We start from the raw sequence: 11,817 nt of genomic DNA on the forward strand, positions 1-11,817 counted from the left end.
CCAGCTAGGAGTCTTTTGTCATCTTGCCTGGTTTTGTTTTGTTTAAAATCTCATTCTTTTTTTTTTTTTGGTTTCTCGAGACAGAGTTTCTCTGTATAGCCCTGGCTGTCCTGGAACTCACTTTGTAGACCAGGCTGGCCTTGAACTCAGAAATCCTCCTGCCTCTGCCTCCCGAGTGCTGGGATCAAAGGCATGTGCCACCACGCCCGGCTTTTAAATCTCATTCTTTTCTCTCTTTTTGCTTTGCTTTCTTCTCACTGGCAGACAACAGGGATGGTTTTTAGCATAGCTGCAGAACTGCTTTAAACACTTCACTGTGTACGCTGCTGCTTAAGTACATTCAGTCTCATAGGACTTGGTTTAGTAGCATATGAGAAGAGTTAACATTATTAGTTGTCATTAAAATAATCCAAACTTCTTGGCATTTAAAAAAAAACTGTCATTTATTTGATCTACACAAGACACATGCAGAGTAGTAGGATATTATCTGATTATAACTGATGAAAGCCAAAGTTACAACATTGATTCAACTCCATTATAATAATCTGCTAGATCAAAATTTTTACACTGTCTTATTATTAACCAGCCAAACAGGCTTCAAAATGAATTAGTTTTTCATCAGAAATCAGAAATGCAGGTGTTTGATAATTTAAGAATTTTAGAAATTTAGCTTTTGTCGCCTGACTGATTGCACAGCTCTGCAAGTATTCTACCACCAAGCCTCACCCCAGTCTTCTATCAATTCACTATTCTACTCCTTTTTACTCTTGGTAGGTACAACATTTCATACAGGCCAGGCTGATCTCTAACTGCTAGGTAGCCAGGACTGGCTTTGAACTTCTGATCCTTCTACCTCCACTTTCTCTAAGTGCTGCAATTATAGGCTCGTGCCACCATTCTTGGCCACATTTCTTAATTCTAGTATAATCATCTTTAATCTGCCTTAGATTTTTCAGAATTGGTTCTTATCATCTATGCCTCTCTTAGCTCACACTGGGCTTTAGTGTTTCTCTTATCAGTATTTATTCAGTGCCTGACTCCTGGATGAAAATGCTGAGCATACACAGTGGTACACTACGGCTTCTGAGTGACGGTATGAATACATAATACACGTGCATATATGTCTCTAAGATGATGAACTTTAGCTTTCTAGTTTAACATTACTTCAGAGTTTTGTTTTGGTCCTAAAACAACAATTTTCAGCTGTATACACTACATTATGCTGTAATACTGGATTTCACATGTACATTTTTTCTTAGAAATCAGCATTTTAATTGGTAAGGGTGAAAGAAGGCTTTATTGAGTTCAGTAACATCATGGATAAACATCTAAAAGGAAGTTTCATGTTTAATCTGTCTTCGGTTTACAAAACATATGGCTTTGTTCTATTAGTCACGAATTGTTATGACACATGACATATTTTGTTATCATGGGTACTTCTGAAAATAACTATACAGGCTTGGCATGGTAACACTGCTTGTGGTACTCAGGAGGCCGACACAGGAGGATCACATTCAAAGTCTGCCTTGGGTAGATAATGAGATCCTATCTCAAAAACAGAAGAGAATGGGCAGGAAGAGGGGAAAGAAAAAAGGGGAGGGAGAGAGACACAGAGAAACATGACGACCAGAAGAGTCAGAAAGCTATTGGCCAGATTCAGCTCGCCTGTTTATGTAAATAAAATTGTATTAGTAGACTGAAGATATGGCTCAGTGGTTAAATATAGCCTGCTCTGCAATCATGAGGACCAGAGCTCAAATCTCAACATTCACATAACAAACTGGGCATCTCTACAACTCCATAAGCCTAGCTCTTAGGGATGTGTATACGGATGGCTGGGTCTTGCTGACTCCTAGTCCAGATGAGAAAGACCAAGCCCCAGATTCTGTTTTTGAAACAGAGACCCTGTCTCCAAAGAAATGGATGGATAGTGACAGAAGAGGGCATCAGACACCCTATTCTGGCCTCCACCTACATGGAGGTGTGTGCACTGAGAAAAATCAAATACCATTTCATGAAGTAACACTTGCTCTCAATTCTGAAAGGTGGCTGTAGTATGGAGATGTAGAGATGGCTGCAGAAACTTATATTCTAAAGAAAAACATAGCTGTAAGAACTAATGCCATGACAGTGTGCTTGGCAGGAAGGAAGAGTTAGGTGAAGATGCTAACAGTCATTTGAAGGTCAAAGCATTAAACATAATTAGACTGGAGAACTAAGCAGTAGTACTATGATTAGAACCATGCTTTAGAAGATCAGACTGGCTGACACTGGTATTTAAGATGAATCCAAAGAGAAAGCAATAAGGAAACAATTTAAAAAGCTATTAAAATAATCCAAAAGATGAGCATAAAGGGGTAGTGACAGGATTGGAGAGAAGATACATTGGGAAGATTGCAATTAACACAATGTAATGATGAGGAACCACTCAGACAACTAGATGGAGCATTCTCACTTAGGGTTAGAACCTTTCACTGCCTCTACTATCTTCTCTCCTCTGAACAAACCAGTAAATAATCCTAATTAGTTCTGATAGTTTAAAAAAGCCATGTAAATACAAGTACTAGATTACCATTCTTCTATGCAAAGTTAATCATGGGGCTGCAGGATGACTTAGTAGATAAAGTGCTTGTAGTACTAAGGACAGATTTCAAATCCTGGAATCCTTTAAAGATGGATGCATCTTTAACGCCAGTGCTCCCATGGCAAGGTGGGAGGCAGAAACAGAATTCCTTAGAGCTAGAGAACCAGCTAGCGTGGTATATGTATATGAAAAACAAAGAACTTGCCTCAAATAAAGGGACAAACAAGGACCCACAGCTCATTTGTCCTCTGATCTCCACAGAACTGGGCCCTTCATCACAACAGGACTCATGTGCTAGTGCCCCCTCTGCTGGACCACGGGAGATAATAAAGTATGATCTAAAATTTGAGATCTTTAATTGTTTCTGATGAGCTGTCAAGTAAACAAAACAAAGCTAAAGAGCAAGAGGTTTGCTTTGCAGCAGCTTTTCTCCTGCTGTAGCTAATGCTATTCCAGGGAGGGAATCCGTAAAGTCTGCTTCTACATATTCTTTAAAGCACTCCTCATTTTACAGCTGTTTAAAGTGGTTATGAAAAAAAGAAGTTTTGACATTATTTAGACTTCACAAATATTTAAGTAATCTATTTAAGAAATGTTCATTCTTAGCTGGAATAAACCAGACAAATGCTTTTCATGCAAGTAGACCATGGGGTAGGGGTGGGGGGCAGCTTTACATCCTGTTCATTAAGAATTAACCCGTTATTTCCCTTGCCTTGGCTGGTGGGGAAGGTCCACCAATGTAAGACCAAGGTTAAGAGAAAACTCGAGAGCTATTTCTTCATGTCTTCCTCCCTACCTAAAACTCAATCTCCATACTTGCTTCAAAATCTTCTAGAATCTGGCTAATCCTAGTTCCCACCAGGTAATCCTGGTCCCTAGTTTCCTAAGCCCATCATATGCCTCCATTTCTCATTGCTTGGGTCTTCCTGCTGCTACTCTCTGGTTACCCCACTTCCTACTTGGCTTCTCAAGTCTTCCTCCACTTACATGACCACAGTCCCCATATGGAAGGAAGGGAGGAAGAAAGCTAAAGCAAAATGGTCCATGAACAAACATCTTGTCTGACTCTAGGGTGCCCATTGTTTAGCTCCTACCACCTCCAGTTCACAACAGAGAAGACAAACAATAACACCATTAGTCTCATGTTGCTTTGTTTACAAAGCATACATGCCATGATTGTTTCATGGGAAAAGAAATAACAAGTTACCCAAGCTTTGTATAGGCTCCATGGTAAATATTTTAAAGAATAACTTGTGTATTAAAATAAGCCATAGAAACACTAGATAATCTAATGGGAAACAGTGTAGATAATCTAATGCACACAGTGCAGTGTGCAAGAACTACATAGTCATATACAAAAGAATGAGGTTCCATCACTATTTCAGACCACAAACAAAAATTAACACAAAATTGGCTAAACACTTAAAAGATAAAACTACAGAGCCCTTAGAAGAAAACATAGATGTAAAGTTCTGTGGCATTCAATTAGGCAATGTTTTTCTGAGGTATGGAACCACCACTAGCAAGAGAAAATGCTGTCCTCAAAATTGAAATTTCATCCTTCAATACACATTATCAAGAAAACAAAGACAACCCATAAATTAAAAAAAATGTATTTACACATCATATATCTAAGTAGAAAGTTATAGTAGAATACATAAAGAAGTATTATAACTCATATAAATGACAACCCAGTATTTAAAAAGTAGGTAAATGAAATCACTGGCCATCAGGAAGATGCAAATTAAATCACAATGAGGTGCCACTAGATGCTCTTAAGAAAGGAAGCTGGGTGGGGTGTCACACACCTTTAATCTCAACATTTGGGAGGCCGAAGCAGGTGGATCTCTCTGAGTCTCAAGCCAGTCAGGTCTAAATAGCAAGGTCCAGGACAGCTAAAGCTATACACTGAGACCCTGTCTCAAAACAGCAGCAGTACGGTAAGGTGTTGGAACCTTTACGTTAACACGGTCAGGAAAGCAAAGTAGTGCTGCCACTCTGATAATTCTGCCAATGTTAGTAATATATAATTATCGAAAAAAAATCTGCTAGCAAAACCATTTCTAGGAATATAACCAACATAAGTAAAATTACATGCCCATACAAATATCTATACACATACTGAAGTTCCTAATTATTTATGATAGCCAGAAACTCATATTCACACCAACTAATGACTAAATAAAATGCAGTACAATGAATCATTATTCAATACTAAAGGCTGGGAAGGGGTGGCTCAGTTGGTAAGAGCCCTTGCTGTACAAGCATAAGGGCCTGAGTTTGAATCCCTAGGACCCATAAAGAAGCAGAGCATAACCCCAGCATTGGGGAATGTAGACAGGTGGATCTTGGGCGCTCACTAGCTGGAAAACCTAATCCTAATGGCAAGCTTCCAGTTCAGTGAGAAAACTGTCTCAAGGCAGTAAGGAGAACGACAGAAGAAACATCTGACTTTTTTGTTCGGCCTCTGCATGTGTGTGCACAAGTGCCTAAGTCACAACATTCACACACATGCACACATTCAAATTAAAGTTAATTAAAAAAAAGAAAAACTAGTCATGTGTGAGGTCCCAAGTTCTATCTGCAGAAAAGCAAGGAATAAAAAAAAAAATTAAAAATTAAAGGAAGGGGGCTGGCAAGATGGCTCAGCGGGTAAGAGCACTGACTGCTCTTGCAAAGGTCCAAATCACCACCCGTAATGAGATCTGATACCCTCTTCTGGTGTGTCTGAAGACAGCAATAGTGTACTTATTTATAATAATAAATAAATCTTTAAAAAAATTAAAGGAATGAAAAGGAGCATAAAACACTGATGCAAGCGGAGCGTGGTGGCGCACGCCTTTAATCCTAGCACTTGGGAGGCAGAAGCAAGCAGATTTCTGATTTTGAGGCCAGCCTGGTCTACAAAGTGAGTTCCAGAACAGCCAGGGCTATACAGAGAAACCCTGTCTCAAAAAACAACAACAACAACAACAACAACAACAAAAAACCCAAAAACAACACCCCTCCCCCCCAAAAAAACACTGATGCATTATAACTTTAAGAATACTTATGCTAATTTTCAAGAAACCAGACAAAACACTCTCCCACCCCCTCTGCCCAACTACAAAACTCCATTTATGTGAAATGTCAGAAGACTCCACACAAACAGAAAGGTTGCCACAGTTTGGAGAGCAACTACAATGGATACCATTTTCTTGCTGGGTGATAAAACTACTAAAACTACTTTAAAATTAGCTAGTAATGATTGTACAATTATTTAAAAACTAATGAACCATATAATGTAAAAGGGTGAAACGGGCTGGGGCTACCAAACCTAATGACCCAGACCCACATTCGGGAGGTGGGAACCCTCTCCTACAAGTCGCCCTCTGACTGACTGTCACACAAGCACCATGGCGCATACAATCATACAGACACACACATGCACAAATACATACACTAAATAAATATAATTTTAAAATTAAAACAGACATATATGGCATGTAGACTATATCACAGTACTTTCTTAAAAGGGGAAACTAAGTCAATGAGGTGCTTGCCAGGTAATAGTGCTTGCTACACAGCCTGAAAAAAGTGAGATGTGGTGGTGCATGTCTGTGATCCGGCCTCTTATGACAGATAAGACACAAACACAGGAGAGTGGTCCAGGTCAGCTCCACAGACTACAAGGTGACAGACAACTCTCCATAGTTGTCCTGACCTGCACACATGCACCTGGCATAGAAATGCTCACACACATCAACCTTAAAGGCAAGGCAGACATGAAGAGATGGCCCAGAGGGTTAAGGTAATTGTCACTATATCTGAGTTTGATCCCTAGGGTTGACACAGAAGGAGAATCAACTGCCCCAGTAGTTGTCCCATGAGTGGCACATGTGTGCCATAGCAAGAGTGTGTCCACTCACATATACATACATAAAAATTGCAAAGGAAACTTTAAAAATTCTATGAAAAAGCTGGGTGGTGGTGCACGCCTTTAATCTCAACACTTGGGAGGCAGAGGCAGGTGGATTTCTGAGTTCGAGGCCAGCCTGATCTACAGAATGAGTTGCAGGACAGCCAGGGCTATACAGAGAAACCCTGTCTTGAAAAACCAAAATAAATAAATGAATAAATATTCTATAAATAATTCTAAAACTGCATCTACGTTTCCAATGTATTGAAAAACCCATATGCTATATGTCAATTCTCTTCCCCTACATCCCGAGCTAGGCATAGCTACCTAAACACACTCTTAGAAGGGCTGCCTCAGCAGGTGAAGGTGCTACTGCCATGGCCGACAGCCTGCAACACCCAAACTCTAGGATCCTGCATGATGAGGGAAAGAACTGACTCTCCCGAGTTATCCTCTGACTTCCACGTGTGTGGCAGTATCATGGCATACGTGTGCCCACGTACAAAATAAATAAATATGAAATAAACCCTTAGCATCATCTAGTTCCTTTCCCATCTATCTCTGGACTGCCTGTTTCTACTGAGAGTCTATTTTTTCTCTTTGCTTCCCATTAGCTTGGGAACCAAAGCTTAGATCTTCATCTCCATATAAGATTTCTTAGAAGACCCTTGACTCTTGTTGCCTCCTCCCCAAACTCATTTCTTTGAGACAAGCTCTTATTATACCTATAGCCCAGGTTGGCCTAAAGCTCTTGATTCTTCTCTCCTTTTGTGCTTCGCAATTCCAGAGTTATCTTCTCAAGATAAACATAAAGCTGGGATGGCATCACTAAGTAAACTATAAACATAGTACTCAAAAACCTACTTCCGTATGTAAAGTTGACATTTCATACAAACAGTGCAAGATATTCCACAATCTGGGCTCAACCTGTTACAGCCTCACTGCCACATTTCTTTGCTCTACACATTCTCTTCTCTAAACTTATCACTCCATAAAAATGCCTTCTACTTTATGTTCTTTGTTCTCTCTCATCTGAAATGATCTCCACTTTTTTTTTTTACTCAAATCTAAACCAGCTTTGAAAGCTGTCCAAATGCCTATTCCTGCCTGGGTATTTCTTCAGCAAAATGAGCGGTTTTGTCCTCTCTATTTCACTAACATTTTAAAGGTCTATTATCAAAATAAAGCAAGAAAGAAGAATGGGAAAAAAATGTAGATTTTAGAATTTGATAGACCTGTGCTCAAATCTTATTATTGCATCTATTTGCTTGTGTGTATGTGTGTGTGTGTGTGTGTGTGTGTGTGTGTGTGTGTGTCCACACAGGGGCCACGACATACAAGTGGAAGTCAGAGGACAAACTGAGAGTCAGTTCTCTCCCTCCACCCAGACACTGAGCTCAGGCTGCCAGGCTGGATAGCTGGTGACTTACGGTCGGAACCATCTAATCCGTCTGCTGTGTTTGAGCCGTGGTCTTGCCATTTATTTATGAGCTGCAAGGCCTAGTAATGGGAAAATTCCTTAACCTATTTGAATTCCAACTTCATCAGTAAAATGAAAGTAATAGAGGGTAATTGTGAAGATCAAAGTATAGTAGGCACAGAAAAATCCTCAGTTATTTTTCTTTCCACATTTCAGCCTGCCTCAGTGTTTGCATGCATCTCTGTCGATGAACTCTAAACTGGTTGAAAGCGACATTATGCAGATGGCCTTCAGTTTACAACAGAATTAGATCCTACAAAGCCTAGCCACGTACCCTAAGTAACAAAGACATGTAACACTGCTAGGTACTGAATCACGGGCCTTTAATCCTGCACACAGAGGGCAGATGCAGAAGCAGGCAGAGCCTTATGAGTCCAAAGCCAGTTTGGTCTACACATTAAATTCCAAGCCAGCTAGGTCACTGGTATTTAAGTGACTATAAAGAGTGTACCAAACTATCTAAAAATGACTAAGTTTATGGGGGGGGGGGTCATCTTTGGTCATACAGAAAATAGCAATTGAGTGCTTTTTAAAGGTTGTTTTTTTTTTTGAAGGGTCTGTAAAGATACTCCAGAACCACTGTACTGATAAACAAAGGTGAAGACAAATTCACAAGCAGTTTTTAAAATACATGAGTTAAGCATAGGGCCCCTTACCTCATCGTCATCAGAATCACTCCCAAACACTGACGGTTTCTGTAAAACTCGGTGCAACGGCTGTGTTTTCTTTGGCAAAATAAGCCCATACCTGCGTAATTTTTTTTTGAAATAGAAATCGCACCATTATCTTTAAATAACATAAACATTTAAAGAACATAACACATCCACTACTTCTTCCTTATGAACTTCCCAAATCAAAACATGTCATACAACCTATGAACACATAATGGACTAACCGCTTTGCAACGACCTCAAAATTCTAATGTCATTTTATAGTTGTTATTATTATTTGTCTACCTGGGCCAAACTCAAAACATTTTTACTAAAGGAGAAAATGAAGACTACAGCAATGTTTTAGATAGTGAAGTGACAGGAATCCTAAACAGGCTAGTGGTTTTTGCAAACTTGCTAAAAACCAAAATGTTCTAAACTGTCCTCTGATTTTTTTCCCACACAGTAGCTAAGATCTTGAAAAATTGACTAAGAAACCCACGTAGAGATTCGGGCAAGTCCCCATTCACTTATTTGGCTCAATTGCTTTTGTCTGCGAGCAAGTCACCATGGGGGCAAGTTCCCATCCGTCCACTGGGCTCGTTTGCTTTGCTTCAGCGCCTCTGAAAACCATCACCACATTTTTTTTGTAACTAGATATTTTCTTTATTTACATTTCAAATGCTATCCCAAAAGTTCCCTATACCCCCCCCCCCGCCCACCCACTCCCACTTCTTGGCCCTGGTGTTCCCCTGTACTGGGGCATATAAAGTTTGCACAACCAATGGGCCTCTCTTCCCAATGATGGCCGACTAGGCTATCTTCTGCTACATATGCAGCTAGAGACACGAGCTCCAGTGGGGTACTGGTTAGTTCATATTGTTGTTCCACCTATAGGGTTGCAGACCCCTTCAGCTCCTTGGGTACTTTCTCTAGCGCCTCCATTGGGGGCCCTGTGGTCCATCCTATAGGTGACTGTGAGCATCCACTTCTGTATTTGCCAGGCACTGGCATAGCCTCACTCAAGACAGCTATATCAGGGTCCTTTCAGCAAAATCTTGCTGGCACATGCAATAGTGCCTGGGTTTGGCCATCACCAGATTTAATACGTTTCGTTTCTCGAGGTTTTGGCTTTAAAATGCAAAGGCCACGGGACATGCTTGGCACTGCAAGGTTTACACGCCCAAGAATAAATTTCCAGGCAGGTAAACCGTATCTGTGTCTTTCCCGGCAGCGAAGACCAGTTTCCTATATGCCTACTCTTTTCTGTGGCTTCTCAGCACCACACTCGTAACCCCAGGAGGGAGGGCGGGAGGCTGGTCTTGCCTGAGCATCTGCCAGGGAGAACGAGGCCCTCAAAGGCAACCAGGAGTTTCTCTTCTCGGTGCCCCTGAGCGCATCCAACCGGGAGAAACTCAAGCGCGGGGTAGGAAGCAAGACTGAGGGGCCTCAGACCGAGCTTTTGGAAAATAGAAAAGTCTCGCTCTCTGCCCCTCAGCCTAACTTCCTTTATTTCCTCACAAGTTTCTCAAACTTCGGGCTTGCAACCTGGAAAAATGTACCGGACGGGGGGTGGGGAACCTAAGTGGCTCGGAATTCCTCGCCTTCTCCCGCCTTTAACCGGGGCGGGGGTGGCCCTGCACTTCCGGCGACCTCAGACGCCTCGGCCTAAAGACTCAGTCTCCCTGGCTTCTTACTCCCCAGCCGGACCCTAACTTCCCCATCACTCACTGCCTGCCCGGGATCGCCATCTTGTTCCCGTCTCCGCTGGACCTGGTCGACGCGGACGTGACGAGACGCTGACGCCGACGTGTATACGCGCACTTCCGGTTCCGGTACTCGCTTAGCCGCTGAGCCTACCGCTGTGTCTTGCTTAGGATGCGGCTCGGCTCAGAGTCTTAAAGTCAGGGCGGGGAGGCGATGACCAAGTTCTAGTCCAGAGAGAGGCTCGTGGACCGCGCTCCGGGGACGAGCCTCGTCACTGGAGATAGTGTTAGAGTCACGTCCAACCGCGACGCCTGCTGAATCCGGACCGAGTCGGAGTGGGCCCCAATTATCTGAATTTAATGAGTTTCAAAACGGCTCCCTACACATCTATTGCTTTGTTTTGCTGCTCAGTGTAGCTGGCTCTGAGTGACTAAAAAAACCGAAAAGCCATAGAACCTCAATGTGAACTGATTATTTTATTTAAATAAAGCCTTTCTATATAATATAACCCTGACTGTCCTAGAACTCAAGATCTTGCTGCCTCAGCTTTCGGAATGCTGGAAATGCAGGCACCCTCGCCGAGAACTGATATTAGCAGTGCAGTTGTTTGAGACCATCTTGCTCTATAGTCCAGAATATCCTTTTGCCTCAGCCTTCTAAATGACAGTAACTCATCACAAGTGTGCCACCCCATTTTAAAAGACAAAACCTGGCTACATTTCATCTGTGCATCCACCATTTAGAACTAGTGTTGGCAGCCAGGGCTATACAGAGAAACCCTGTCTCGAAAAACCAAAAAAATAAAAATAAAAATTTTTTTTAAAAAGCCGGGCGTGGTGGCGCATGCCTTTAATCCCAGCACTTGGGAGGCAGAGGCAGGCAGATTTCTGAGTTCGAGGCCAGCCTGGTCTAAAAATGAGTTCCAGGATAGCCAGGGCTACACAGAAAAACCCTGTCTCAAAAAACAAAAACAACAACAAAAAAATTAGAACTAGTGTTGGTGTCTGGGAATTACCGTACAAACCACTCAGACACCAATCTCAGTCTAATAGAGATTAAATATCACACCCCAAGACTGAAAAATCAGGTCCACAGACCAAACTCAGGAGCTGACTGTGGCATTGAGTTAAGATCCTATAGGGCTTTTAAGCCTAAAATCCACAAACATCTGTGCCAAGTTACTCCACCAATCAGGATTTAGAGTTAGGCAATTTCATCAGAAGCATTTTTTTTTTTTGTACACTTATCCTGTTCTCATTAGTTGAGGTATTCAACTGTGGCAGAGGACTTGCCTAACATTCATGTCTTAACTTGCCAACCAGGACATCAGTTATCCATGTACATGCCTCTTTCTACCAAGTAGGATGTCAATTCCCTGGGATGTCTTAGGTAGGAACTTTATTCAACCCCTGCTCAAAATGGAAGTTTTATTCCAAATGGCTTCTTATGTTGGGGTCCATCCCAGGAGCAGCTTATAAAAGTAAAAACCATATACATG

The 11,817-nt window shown here is 41.7% G+C and overlaps 1 protein-coding gene and 1 non-coding gene across 2 annotated transcripts in view; both read right to left on the reverse strand.

The window, feature by feature from the left end:
* Positions 1-10,402, reverse strand: part of Nsrp1 (nuclear speckle regulatory protein 1) — a 34,146-nt gene extending 23,744 nt beyond the window's left edge. The window contains exons 1-2 of the mRNA NM_001012309.2: positions 10,344-10,402; positions 8,619-8,709 (exon numbers count right to left, since the gene is read on the reverse strand). Of these exons, the coding sequence (NP_001012309.1) occupies positions 8,619-8,709; positions 10,344-10,363 (111 nt within the window). The 5' untranslated portion in view covers positions 10,364-10,402. The remainder of the gene's footprint in view (positions 1-8,618; positions 8,710-10,343) is intronic.
* Mir423 (microRNA 423) lies at positions 10,029-10,137 on the reverse strand. Its single transcript, NR_030756.1, has one exon. It is a non-coding gene; the product is annotated as a microRNA 423 (primary transcript).
* Positions 10,403-11,817: the final 1,415 nt, after the last annotated feature.

Source organism: Mus musculus, chromosome 11, assembly GCF_000001635.26.
Source record: "Mus musculus strain C57BL/6J chromosome 11, GRCm38.p6 C57BL/6J".
In the NCBI taxonomy this organism is placed as follows: Eukaryota; Metazoa; Chordata; class Mammalia; order Rodentia; family Muridae; genus Mus; species Mus musculus.